The sequence below is a fragment of the Haliaeetus albicilla genome, chromosome 1 (assembly GCF_947461875.1).
Source record: "Haliaeetus albicilla chromosome 1, bHalAlb1.1, whole genome shotgun sequence".
NCBI classification, from domain to species: domain Eukaryota; kingdom Metazoa; phylum Chordata; class Aves; order Accipitriformes; family Accipitridae; genus Haliaeetus; species Haliaeetus albicilla.
The window spans coordinates 396,800-410,909 of record NC_091483.1 but is presented as its reverse complement, the minus strand read 5'-3'; the positions used below and the strand labels follow the sequence as shown (position 1 = coordinate 410,909).

The 14,110-nt window shown below is 37.8% G+C and overlaps 1 protein-coding gene across 3 annotated transcripts in view; it reads left to right on the top strand.

Annotated features, from left to right (window-relative positions):
- LARP1B (La ribonucleoprotein 1B) overlaps positions 1 to 14,110 on the top strand; it is a 34,133-nt gene that overhangs the window by 14,809 nt on the left and 5,214 nt on the right. Inside the window, exons 6-16 of one of the 3 annotated variants that reach the window (XM_069793484.1) lie at positions 2,531 to 2,674; positions 2,927 to 3,095; positions 6,897 to 7,041; positions 7,272 to 7,446; positions 8,279 to 8,451; positions 8,961 to 9,332; positions 11,129 to 11,252; positions 12,112 to 12,323; positions 12,715 to 12,821; positions 13,354 to 13,511; positions 13,832 to 13,976. In XM_069793484.1, the coding sequence (XP_069649585.1) occupies positions 2,531 to 2,674; positions 2,927 to 3,095; positions 6,897 to 7,041; positions 7,272 to 7,446; positions 8,279 to 8,451; positions 8,961 to 9,332; positions 11,129 to 11,252; positions 12,112 to 12,323; positions 12,715 to 12,821; positions 13,354 to 13,511; positions 13,832 to 13,976 (1,924 nt within the window). Of the gene's footprint in view, positions 1 to 2,530; positions 2,675 to 2,926; positions 3,096 to 3,870; positions 4,122 to 6,896; positions 7,042 to 7,271; positions 7,447 to 8,278; positions 8,452 to 8,960; positions 9,333 to 11,128; positions 11,253 to 12,111; positions 12,324 to 12,714; positions 12,822 to 13,350; positions 13,512 to 13,831; positions 13,977 to 14,110 lie in introns of those variants that run through there. The other 2 variants (XM_069793562.1, XM_069793642.1) reach the window with 2 other exon arrangements.

Below are 14,110 nucleotides of genomic sequence, written 5' to 3'. Positions count from 1 at the left end.
AAAGTATAATACCACGTGAGTAGGCCATTAGATTGGCGGTTTATGTTGAAACTTGACCTTGGCTATGGTAAGTAAAACCTAGTGTTACTATTTGCCAATAACCAGCAAAAAAAAAATAAATTGTACTGTAGTTTAACAAGTTTTAAATTGGAAAGTTTTGTTTAAAAGCTTACTGTCAGATATTTTTTTTTAACCTCTTCACAAATTGATCAGAGTTGTAATGTCTCAATCACTGACTCTGCTGAGTAACTGAGTTTGGAAACAGTCTATCTTTACAGCGTGTGCTTGTGCTCTGAATCAGAGCAGCATATATTTTTCTCTTCATGGCTTCCTGCAGAGTCTTGGGCCACAGCTTTATGATGCAGAAGGTTTGGGAATAGTCTCATAAGGGGGCTGCTTTGTCCTGCTTTACTGCTGTTCCTGCAGCTTGTTGCTACCAGAGCAATTGCTTGTGGACCTACACTTTGAACTCTGCTTTGGCAGTTCTACCAACGTTGTTTTTTCCTTTAAGTTGGACCAATTCCCTCAGTTTCCTAACCTATTTCTCAGCATGGCCATGCAAAAAGTTGTACTAGCACAACCGAGGGAGAAATGCACCACATCTGGTACTGTTTCTGGTCCTCAGGTGTTCTGAATACAGCTTGTCTGATGGCAGAAATCTTAGGCTGAATGTAACTCTTTGTGTATTTGCATTTAAGTTTTAAAACTGCGATATACATTAACAATTTAAATGTTTGCTTGTTATAATAAGTGCTGGATGCTACTGAGATGGGATTTGTTTAGGAATATTGATATAAGGGTGTGATCTGAATGTCTGAGGGATGAACAGGGGCAGGGGGAGGATTTTTACTAGTGTATCACTTTCTTCAGCAGTTATTTCTCAGAAACCTGATGGTCAAATGACCAGAAACTTGTAGCATGAGCTCTCCCTCAAGGCTGTAATGATTCAAGACCAGTTTCAGTGTGAGAGAACATAAGGCATCTCCTGCTCTTCAGGAGCATTGGCTGTTTAAATAAAAAACTTGTTTCAGTCTTAAATACACTTGCTCATGAAGGTGTTATATGTAGGACTTTTGCATGTGTCTGGGCCACGTGTGCTCTCAGAGTGCAAAAATGAAACTGATTTGGGGAAGTAGTTCAAATAACGCCTAAGCATTTGGGATCTCTAAGGTTGAGGGTAGCAAGTGTGAAGGCTAAGGTCCAAATTCCCAGTGAGACACGTATACAGATTATGATATTCTAAAATTCAGAGTCTTATTTGACAGGAAGTGAAATACAGGAACCTGAATGTATGAGCATATGTATTTTGCTGTAGGGTTCATTAAAAATAGTTGCTAGTAAAACAGGATTTCTAATACGAACAAAATCATGTCTTTAGTCAGTCCTGTGTTAAATTTAGCAACTCTTAATTTGATCGGAGTCTGTGTTCCCAGGCATTCCTCTGACAAAGAGGTCCCCTGGGATCTGGAAGACTATCCAATTACAACTTAAACTTTAAGCAAGGGTGACTGACTGAAGACAGAAGTCTCTGAGAGTGTCAGGAAAAGAGAAACAAATGGGATGAGAGACTGTGGGTGAGAGAGGGGTTCATTTTCTCTCATGAGTAAAGTGAGAATTACACCTGTCCTTAAGTTTTTTGGTGAGCGGAGCCAAGGTGCCTGGGGTCTGGTTTGGACCTGCTTTCTTTCCTTCCTTCCTTTCTTCTTTTCTTTTGCTTCTCTCTCACTCTCTTTTGCTATGTGCAGACCACATATTTATGTGAAAACCTTACATAGATTCTTACGGTCATCTTAGATTTGCATCTGTTATCAAAAAGGGGTTCTTAACTTAAAAGCTCAGTTTGGGGCAGGACCAGCAGAGAATAAATGATTGCTGTTAAATGGGTGGAGTCAGGGAAGTGGTAGATGGCGGCTTCTGGGAGGGAACAAGAGGGAGGCTCCGGGGAGCCATGGCTGTGGAAATCCTGCCCAGAGCAGGATTGTCAAGAGCTAGCAGCTCTTCCTAGCTCTCTCTAGGTATGGGTGTTGTCCACAGGAGGAGACCGTATTATCATGCCTAGAAGAACTGCATGATTATGCCTTCCTGACCCAAGCTGATCATAGGTATTGTGATCCCTGAGCTGGCACCAGAGTGTCCAGTTACTACAGAAGCATTTGAGATTGACTGCCAGTCAAGGCCATTTACTTTATTGCTAACAGCTTCTGTCTGACTCGCCTTAGGCCTGGCTGGGCAAACCTTACCTTTTCGCCCTAGCAGCTTTCAGATCTGACCTTCAGCTTCAGCCGGCGTGACTGAGTCTGTGGATTGCCTGGGCGCGAGCTGAGAACTCTGTGTTACGAGGGACTTTTTGGTGCTAATCGTCTATCCTGCAGAGTCATTTCCTTCAGCCATTCTGAGCATCCAGAAAATGGAGAGACACGCTTTTCAGTGCAATGTTTTGTGGTTAATACCTAGGAATAAATCGGAGACTACTTAATTATACTGTGTTATTTAATTATGATTGCAAGTATTATGCTTTTTTCTCTTAAAGATTGGCGTCGTGATAGAGAAAAGAGAGATGATCATGATGAAGTGTGCAGCGTGAGAAGTGAGGGTGGCAGTGTTCGAGGATCCTCCAGAGGCAGAGGAAGAGGTAGAGGCAGAGGAAGAGGACGAGGCAGAGGAAACCCTAGAAGTATGCAAAGTAGTAGATGCTTAGCAAAAATTTTAAAACTATGTTTATAATGTTATTGTTTGCACACGAAGTAAGAGTTGTCTCAAAAAACATACCCTGTAGCTTAATATAATTAAGTAGCTTGAGTCTTTTTAAAATCAGATGCTGAAAACCAACAGTAAAATAGCAGTGTTTATCACGCCTTAAAATATTTGTGTGCTGGACTTAAAAGAAAGACAATGAAAAAATATTATGTTCTCTTTTATTTTGAAGTGAACTTTGAATATTCAGTTGGTTATCAAGAACTGTATGGGGAAGGAACTGACCAAGTATTTCAACCTGAGCTTAATGCTAGTGTGATGTATTACTATGGTGATGGAACAGGAGTGCAGATGTATTCTGTGGATGAAGCACTTCTCAAAGAATATATAAAACATCAAATGTAAGTAGATTGTTTAATGTACAAATATTTTTAGAGATCTAGTTCAGATAAAATAACTCATTTCAAACAGTGTTTAATCCTTATTATCCATATAAAGATGGAGATTAAGGCGTTTCAATTGAACTTATTGATTTGACCATTACTGGTGAAAGTTTGAATTTATTCACTAGTGGGGTGGAAGAACTTGAGTGATGGGGAAGGAATTTTAAGGAAGCTGTTCTGCATCTTGTGCTGTAGTCTGGCTCTAACTCGTATACCTGCTTTATTTATGGTACATAGACTTCTTTTTATGTTGTCATGTAACTGAGATATGGATGTCTCTGAGCTTGTGCTTTTGAGTACTGTTGGTCTGTTTGCCTATAAAGCTCTTCTTGGGTGATGTAGCTAGACGTTTCCCTTATTTGCTCTCAGTTTCACTTTGAGAAGTCTTGTTAGTTTTATGTTTTCAGAGTGTTTCACCTGAAACATTTAACTGAAAGAGAGTAGTTTTGCAATGATACTTGATTTTTCAATAATCTGAAATGTTTACTTTCTCATGTACACCATTAGGCAATGAGAAACCATCTGGAAGACTGATTATCACCAGGAGACAAGTCAAAAAGGGCCTGGAAACCACTAGTTCATTTTAAAGAGACAGTTTCCACCACTGGCAGATATTTCATCTTCTGTACTTGCAACGGCATTTCTCTGCGATGCCTTTGTGGTGGTTTTTGATTGCCCTTGTATTCCATAAAGCAACTTGCTTATTTTATTCTTGCTTCTTTTGTTACAGTTGACGCAAAAAGGAAGAAAAAAGCCTCTTTAAGGGCAGAAAGTATCTGGCATGTGGCTATCAACTTCAAAACTTCTATTGCAGTCTTTATTGTTACTTTTGCTGCCAGGCCCCTATGAGACCTGACAGTGGACATGTACCCCCATGTCAGGATAATCGGCCTGCACTGTCCTCAGACAAGTGAGGGAGGAGCACAGACACTCCACTGTTGGCCAGATTTCTGGGCATGCAGTGTAGAATCCAGACCTTCTAAGGTAGGACATGATGATGTCCCCTTCTGCTGAGAAAAATGTCAGTTACAGCATTGGTCACATCTGACTTCTGGTTGTATTTGTATTTTATTTTAGCAACAAGAGGTTGGCAGGTATCAATAGAAGACTTGGCATGGCTGGCTAACCAGAGCCATTGGTTGCTTGTCTGAAATAAACTCCTAAGGCAGTTTGATTATGGAGTTTGCTTTCCATGAGAGAGGGAGATTCTTGAGCAGGTTTAGAACACAACTTCACTATTTTTATGCTCCTTAAAAAAAAAAAAAAAGATGGTTTTGTTATCTATTCACTTCTTTTATCACATCAAAAATGATGGGAAACAGACTTTATTCATCAATTACCTATTATTAGCTTCTAAATGGGGATGGTTTTGTCTGCCTTTCATAATTTAGTTACAAAATATTAAAGTGACTATGCCAAAAAGGAAGTACGTAAAGAATAAAGCTACACAGAACTGTTAGGTCTCAGAGTTCCTTATGGAGTCCAAGATAAATCAGGATATATTAGAGAAGTGAGGTTAGTTTGAATCCTAGTGAATTGATGAATTTTAAAACAGTTTACCTGCTTAATAGGGAAAAATCTTAGGGACTGTGTCCAACTGAGTTGATATGTAATTACAGAAAGAAATACACTGCTATCAAGCAGCTTATGCTTGTCCCAAGAACCAGCTTGATGTACAAGAGAGAGTAATATTTGTATTGCATACAAAAGCATCTTTAATGTTTTTAATTACAGGCTGAAGTTGTCAGCCTGAAAAGTTTCAGTGCTTAGTAACTCCTCAGTCTGCAACACACAGTAGAACTCTATGTAAAGTCCTCTTTCTTTAAAAAAGAAAGAAAGAAAGAAAAGTTCAGACATGCATCCAAGTCTGCATCAATTCAAGAATATCAAAGGGACTCTGAGGAAAATGAAAAAGAAAAAGCTGGAGGGGGTGCATGTGTGTTTAGGTTTGTCCCTCTAGTTGGAGCAAACTTGTGCGTTGTCTTCATTTATCATTAATGGTCTTTCACATTCCTTTTTCTAGAGTGATGGACATCAAGTGAGGCAGTTTGAGTCAAGTTCAGTCATTGTCCATTTCTGCTTGTGGAATTTTTAACTAGGTGAATCGTTACAAGATTTTACCTTTACTGTATGACTGTAAAGGTAACATTAGTAAAATGGCTTTTGTGCTTGCTTATCTTATAGATTGGGAGGGGAAAAGAAGTGTAGTAGTTCAGAACAGTAAATAGGATATTCTTGAAAGAACCTTCTCTTTGTGCACAGTTACTTCACTGATCAGTTTACGTAGCTCTGAGCAAGAGCTTAATTCTCCGAAAGCCTTATTCTCTTCTCTGCTCTGATTTAATGGCAGTGTTTTCATTTGTCGTATGTCTTACTGTCCAACTTTGAGACTTTATATTCATTCTGTCTTGGAGCTGAGTGTTTCATATAGAGAGCTTTTGCTTTGAATTTCTTTAGCTACCAAAAAATTAGAGGAGGAAATGGTATCAAGCTTCTCCTTGGGTCAATGATGGCATCAGAGTCCTCTCCTCTTGGTAACTTTGGCCTTGATCCCAACTTCAGTGGAGACACTTAGCATTTTATACTTTGTTGAAATTAGAATTAACTTTATTTACATTTGCATGTGCGGTTTTTGGTGTTTTTTTTTCCCCTCAGCGTTTTAATGCTCTCGTTTTATTTTTGCACTATCTCTATTTTTGTGTCATAGAATTTTAATTGCTCTCCATTAAATATTTCACTATCTACGTTTTCCTGAACCTGATGAGGAGTAGTATTCCTTGGATCTAATATGCAAAATCATGATACGATGTGTAAACTCTGTGAAAGGCCTAGATTTTAGTCATCATGACTAAATTGGTTTTTTCCCACTTTTTCATAGGATGTTTTCTCACTCCCTTGCTTTGTGTGACAGATCATGAATTCCTTACTTTTTCTCTTCACGAAGTATAAGACATCTTGACACCCTGATCATTTCATAGAGCAGCTTCATTGTTTTAAGAAGATTTGTCTTTCTACTATTTCTTTGTGCCTCATCTCTCTTGTTCTGTGGCATTGTCAGATTGCTGAAATGGTCCTTGTCCCTCTTCTCTTTATCCACTAAACATCATCTCTTCTTCTAGACTTTACCTTTCTCTGCGAACTGTTGTGCCTTTTGGTACAGTTTCATGACAAATACAACATTACTATTTTTGTTTTCTCATCTTCCCACAAGCATGCTTGAAGTAATGATTCAGAGTACATGTATGTGCCTCAACACTCAGATAGGATACTTAAACCTTCTAATGTACTGGAAACTGGCAAAAGAAAAGAAAAGAAAAGATACAGTTCAGGATGAAGGTGCACTGATACTGCTGTGTGGGAAATAACTTATGCCCTGACTGTAAGCAGTAGTTGTCCTTCATCTATATGGAGGCTAAGAGAATGTTGTTTCCTTCTGTTCATGTAAGTAATAAGGGAGGGGATGGGTGAAAGAAAAATCGAGCATAGTTTTTCCTTATGCAGTTCATATGCACAAATGGAACAAGGCTTTGATTTATACCCCTCTGTACTGTACTGGATCATAAGTCTTTCTTAACATGTTGAGTATGCATGCTGTTCTGTAAGTCTTGCTTATAATGATACACCTGTTGAAAGAACGATTTTGTTGATGCCAAAGTATGCTCTGTTTTTAATGGAAGACTTTAACAAGGAGTCTCTAAGTTGCTATTTTAGGATTTTCTTTAACCTATAATAGGCTCATATTTGTATGTTTTTCTGCAGTGAGTATTATTTCAGCACAGAAAATTTGGAAAGAGACTTCTTTCTGAGGAGAAAGATGGACCAACAAGGATTTCTGCCTGTTTCATTGATTGCTAGCTTCCGTCGGATGCAAGCTCTCACTACAAATGCTGCACTCATTTTGGAGGTAAAATAATTCACAAGTTATGTATGTAGAAAGTTGCTGCTTTGATTTTTCTACTGCCATTTAAAGTCAGTGCTATGAAGTTAAGGAATATTTCTGTTTGCACTGACAAGGATTTTATAAAGAGGCTATAAATGGCAAAGTTTGTGTTTGGGGTTTGTTTTCTCTTTCTTTCTTTTTTTTTTTTTTTGATGGTGCTGGATACGTAAAGTTTTAATATGCTTGTCACACAGGCCCTAAAGGACAGTACAGAAGTTGAAACTGTGGATCAGCGGATAAGAAAAAGGGTTGATCCAGAAAAGTGGCCAATTCCAGGTCCTCCTCCTTGCAGTCTGCCACCGACTGACTTTTCTCAGCTCATCAATTGTCCAGAATTCATACCAGGCCAAATTTTTGGCTCACATACTGGTAAAGGATTTATTTTATAGAAACATAAGTTTAGGACTGTCTATCTAGCTTAGGAAGTTTGCCTCTTGATACTGATTTCATAACAGAAGTTGTACAGTCAGTAACAGTTTATTCAGCTGGCATGCCCGTCAGCCTTGCAGTTGCCAAGTCACATGGCTGGCATGGCTGATGTGAAGTAGATAAAAATGTCTCTTATGTGTTAACTGCTGTGACCATTATCCAGAATACAGTATGATGGACTACAGTCCTTTAGTACTAGTAGTAGAAGTAGTAATAGTAATCTTCAATTAGTCATAAAATCTGCTTCATTTTGGTAGCAGCTGAAAGTTAACTCTTTATTTGGTGCATCCTGGTTTTGGATGGTGATCTCATCCACATTATTAATAGGGAGATGGCTTTATTCGCTGACAATCCTTGGCAAGGAAATCTTTTACTAAAACGTTGGCTGGAATTGGATGGGAAGAATAAAGACTAACTTAGGCACCCATCCATAGAGCTAGAGGATGGTGTGGAGAAAACATGTCCCTAATGATGCTGCTCTTGTTTGCTGAATAAAACATAATTTCTCTCAGACTGTTAGAAACTTTCCACGTAAATAAGTTGCTAGAATTGAACTTTTCCTAAAATGTTGAGTGAGCTGTGAAAAGCTGTCTCCTAAAAATGAAAAGAAATTCTGCTGCTCAGTGTTATATTTAACCAGAGAGGTGGAAAAATGGTAGCTGTGGTTAAAAGAAAGACTAGTGAAACAATTTAAAAAACAAAACAAAACCAACAACAAACCAAAACCAAAACAACCCACAACAGGAACTGAACTACTGTTTTCCACTGCTAGAGTCTGCACCAAGTTCTCCAAGAGTGGGAAGCCCACTGAGTCCAAAGGAAAACACGGAAATGAATAATTTTCAGACAATGTCTAAAGGTTTGTCTACAAGTTTGCCTGATTTGGACTCTGAACCTTGGATAGAAGTGAAGAAGAGGCATCGTGCATCCACGGTCAAACTAAAGGTAAAATCAAAAACCTTTAAGTTATTTAAATAAACAAATGCAAAACCTGCCAACCTTCAGATTATACTGTAAAACATGATTTTTTTATGTGTTAACATATGTGATGCTTGATAACGCAATATAGTTAATGCGTGTACTTCTCACTCTACCAGACTTAGAATAACTAAGTGCATTTAAAATCCTGATCCAAAGCTCACTAAAATGGAAAGGAAATACTGCTGGTTTGTTGGTTTGGTTTTTTTTGTTGGTTTTTTTTTTTCTGCTGAGGGACAGTTGTACCTGTTGATTATTGAAAAATACATTGTAATGTGCATTGAGAATTGTTCTAAAAGGTTATGGCAGAATTATTTAGAATAGTAATTTACTGAATAAGCACCTGAAAGTGGCTGTATTGTTTCTAATTCCCGTACATTTCTTTATTTAAAGTGTTCTATCATGTTCTATTTGTCTCCCATTTGAATAATCTCTATCCCTTTCAAATATAAAATGCATCACCTTTTCCAACTTAGGAAAGTGTTCCTATACCTGATCAAACATCAGATCCACAACAGCCACCCCCGCCTCCAGAGGAACAAGAACAAGAAGAACTTGATTTTTTGTTTGATGAAGAGATGGAACAAATTCAAGGTCGGAAGAATAAATTTACTGATTGGTCAGACAGCGATTCCGATTATGAAATTGATGATCAGGACGTAAACAAGATTTTGATTGTAACACAGACACCACCGTATATGAGAAAACATCTTAGTGGAGATCGTACTGGCAACCATGTATGCCGTGCAAAAATTACATCAGAACTTGCCAAAGTTATTAATGATGGCTTATACTATTATGAACAGGATTTGTGGATGGAGCAGAGTGAAAATGACACTATGATGAAGGTAACTCTCTTCATTTTTGACCTGAAAACCATGCCTGTCCAAACAGTTCCAAAATTAATTTCAGCCATCTGCTATGTAATTGTAAAATGCTACGCTTTTTTGAAAGAAAAGTGACAGTAGTTGGCTTTACAGGTCTACTGAATTATCTTTATTTTGATAATATTGTAAACAGTTGAAAGCAAAACCAGCAAGTTTTTCTTGTCACAAATTTGACCAAAAACATTGAATGAATATTTTTTAGAACTATTTTTAATGTTTAGGAGATGATTCAGCTTTTCCAGTGTTTTCTTGTTCTATGAATAACTTGTTTCAAAACATTTGCAAACCCCTACCAGAGGGGAAGGGGGCACATTTCTGAGATGACATAGTAAGAGAGGAAGGTAATACAGTCATTTTAAAGTAGTTTTATATTAAGGTTCTGTTTGCCTTGCAGCTTGTTAGAATGATAGCAATGTGAGCAAATGAAACTTTGGATTGCATGCCTTACTTATATAGAAACCATTTTATTTCCTAGCCTGTACGTGGGCCCCTGTCTTTGAGGCTTTCAAAACTTTACAAGGAGATTGTCAGCTTTGTGATCTTCTAATTTTTTTTTTAAATTACTAGTTTTTAAAATATAATAAGCTGTAAAATTGCAGATGAGTTGAACTCCAGCACTGTATAGGCAGAGGCCGACATGGCACGCTGCAGTCCTGTCACTTGCTGCTCTTGGTTTAAGAAACCCTTTCTTTTGTGCGAGCAAGCCTGGTGAGCGCCATGTCTGTAGGCAATCCTGCTGTATCACTAGCAGATATTATGTGTACAGGAATACGAAGTTACCTAAACGCTAAGTGGTGAGGGGAAGGAGCTTTATCTGTGCGTAAGGACAAAGGTGGGTTGTGGGGTGGGTGGAAAGGGGGAAAGCAGCTTAAAGCACAAAATGTGGGTACAAGAAAGTGCTGACAAAAATAGAAATGAATGCTGAGAATAAGAGCAAGAAATAAAGGTAGAATTTGGCATATGGAGCTTTTATTACAAAGGAAATGGACCGAGAAAACCACCAAACTGGAAGAGGACAGTGAGAAACAGCACACAGCAAGAGAAAATATTTAAATATTTTCTTTGTTGTTGTTACATTCCTGACAATAATTTAACCAAGATTTTTCACACACAGCATGCACACATGCACATGTCCCACCCCACCTTCAGTTGAGTAGGGGCATGAGTAATTTGAGATGCTGCCATACATCTTGGGAAATCGTGTCCTTCTGCAGTTTATGCTACCGATTAAAAAACAAACAAACAAAAAAACCCCACAAAAAACCAAAAAGCTGAACACTTTATTTACAAATACTGGCTTTTCTTTAGGTGTAGCCTGAGGAAGGGAGCACAGCCTCTTCTGCTCCCCAAAATTGCTAGGACCTTCCTTGGCACGCTTACTGCAGGAGAAGGATGGTTTTGGGCTGGGCAAGGGGCAGGATCTTGGTCATTTCTATTTCTTATTTGTCTATGAAAATTTGCTTGTAGATGGCCTTGCTTGCCTCCATTGGTCCGTTTGTTGGCATAACTGTCTCTTTTAGCTAGTGCAGTGTGAGCTGCATTAGGTTTTATACAGTGTTCACGGCACACGTTGTTTTTTACAACGTGTGCTAGAGACTCCTTCCATCTTCCTTAAAAGAAATCTGTACTGGCTGAGTATGGGTAGTTGTGTGTCAATTCTGGCTTGCTTATTTTCTCTTTTATGACATTCACCTGTTTCTCAGGGTGATATACATTATCATGCTTTTTGCATTTACAATTTGCTTTCTCTAATTCAGCAAGAGATTGAGAACTTTAAGAAGCTAAATCTCATTAGCAAGGAAGAATTTGATAATCTTGCACCAGAACCAATTGCTGATCTAGCCCAAGAAGTTCCTCCAGGACCTCCAGGGTTACAGAAAGTTAAGTAATACATATTTGGTTTTAGAATTTCTGTAATAAAGAACAATTCTGTAGGTGTTTTAACTCTTTCTGCCTATGTAATATTTTAATTTTGGTTCGGTCAGCAGTCTGAAGGGCTTTTTCTTTTTCAAATTGCCAACTGTTCATCAGGAACGTGGTTTCCATTGAATTAGAAGAAGCTGGTACTAGCACTTTTCAGGATACATATGAGCATCAAAAGACAGTGTTCCATTTTCTTGTCACCATATACCAACACCAGGTGCTTTTTGCGTAACTTGTCATTTACAATGTGTAAAGTAATAGCTAGTGGTGATGTGAAACATTTTCTAGAAACCAGTATTTTTACAGGAAATAGGGATAGAATGAAGTGAGACTAGAAGAATTTTCTACTTATATCATAACCTTTCTGAGCAGTCACAATGTCCAAATCTTATCTTTTGAGATGTTTCTGATTACAGTAGTATTATTAACATTCATTAGGATACATGCTAATAGCGCCTTTACAGTAGTTGAAGAAAACCACCTCACTAAACCCACCACCTCACCAAAAAGCAAGAACGTGGTTACGCTTTCACCAATGTTTTTCCATTACTTTGCTAGTGTAGATAGATAAGAGCAAGCAGGTAAGAAAGAAGTGGGTTTAAATTTTCTAGCAAAGACATGCTTGAAACATTATTTCATAGTTTTGAGCAGTTTGTACTGCTTCTACGCCAAGTGCTTCTGTTAATTTGGTTATCCTTTGGGGATGTAGTTTACTTGAAATGAAACAGGCCTTTAAGATACTAGATACTAGGGGAGCTTAGGCTTTGAAATCCTAAGTCTCTTTTGAAAATGAATGTTTTCTCCTTCCTGCCTACAGGTTTAGCAGAGGAGCTGGCTTGTAATTTGTTAAGTACTGAAGTACCTCCGACAGCAGCAATAGCTCGATCGCTGCCAACAGCAGTTCCAGATTCCCCCTGCGTTCACCCTGGCTTCACCCCACGAACACCTCGCACCCCGAGGCTACAGGATCCCAACAAAACACCCAGGTTCTACCCTGTCGTTAAAGAGGCACGATCCATTGACGTAAAGGTAAATGGAAAGACGTAATATTTTTTTTAAAAACAGGAAAAGCCTATAAAACTCATGTCTGTGCATATGATTTAACAAGCATGAAAAGGCAAAAAATGAAACGCTTGTACTGTGTTTATCTTCAAAATATTTACCATATTAATTCTTTTTTAGTTATACAAAATGGTTTCTGAGTTTTCTTTGTAACATTTCTTAAAAGTCCTTGCTGAAAAAGTGTAATGTCTAAAGATTTTTAATTTGTTACATAAGACCAGTTTTTAGGTTATGAAACTGGAATGTTGTGACTTTATAATGTGTCAGATAGAATATAAAATTTTTAGAATTTTCTTTTAAGAGGGAGCAAATGAGTGAAATCAAATTATGGAAATAAATCCTTCGTTTACTTTCTTAGACTCCCAGAAAAAGAAAAACACGACACAGTACAAATCCTCCCTTAGAATGCCACGTTGGTTGGGTGATGGATTCCAGAGACCACAGACCAAGAACTTCTTCTGTGAGGTAAATTTTTCTTTTTTTTATAGAAAACTTGTTTGCAATGTCATTAGTTCTCACTGCTAATGGAGAAATAGGCTGCAGTAAAAGACAACTTTATAAATACAGTGGAAGCAAGAAAAGAGCGACCAAGAAAGACAAAAACATAGAATACAAGGCTATTCAGAAGTAAACTAGCTAACTGACTATGTTCACAATGTCATTTTTTGATCCATGATATATTGGTGGTAATACTACTTGAAGTACTGATGTTCACTTCAGTGATTTTGCCTTTAAGTGGTCATTTAAAATCATGCATTATGGTAATGTTTAATTATTATCATCCAAAACTGCCTGTTTCTTGACATATTAGCAGAGAGTCTGATTTTCTTGAGGTGCACCTGAAAACAAATGACTGGGACCCCAGGCATGCATTGTAGTGGTCATCAGGTGACTGTACTATTCTGACAGCTCTTATGTAGATTAGAATGGTTGAAAACTGATTCTGTAGAAGAGCACTGTTTATAGGACAGAAATATGTTTGTTTTTTCTTCAGCAGTTCCAATGCTTCGCCTTCAGAAGGAGCTCCACTAACAGGAAGTTACGGGTGTACCCCAAATTCTCTTCCAAAATTTCAGCATCCTTCTCATGAACTGTTAAAGGAAAATGGCTTTACTCAGCAGGTGTACCACAAATACCGTCGAAGGTGTCTAATGGGTAAGTTGTTAAATGCGCTTCCTAAAATTTTAGGTAGAAGTTACCACATGTCATCTGATACCAGTTTTCTCCACGTTGTTCCTCATCCTTAATTTTTCTTGGGAAAGGAAAGCAAAATTTATTCGATGCTTCTATTTTATGAACTCTGCTTTCCATTTAATTTTACATTCCCTGACAAAAAAATTACCCTCAAATTTAAACTTTAGTTACTGGAAGACCTTGTGTGTATGTATTACTAATGGAAAAGCACTTGAAAATATGCTGCTGAAAAATGAAAAAGAGCTTGCTTTTTTTTTTTAACCCTTTCTTTTTTCTTCCAGAGAGGAAACGGTTGGGAATTGGCCAGTCCCAAGAAATGAACACACTTTTTCGTTTCTGGTCCTTTTTTCTGAGAGATCACTTTAACAAGAAAATGTATGAAGAATTCAAACAACTTGCTCTAGAGGATGCAAAAGAACACTACAGGTATTCACTTTTTCCTGGAAGTTAAAAACTGTTGAGGTCTTACCATTTGTTTTAACGACTGTGACGTTCACACATATCTGCTGTGAACATTTTTAGTATCGGCTTTGACTCTTTGTAAATCTTTAAAATAGCAG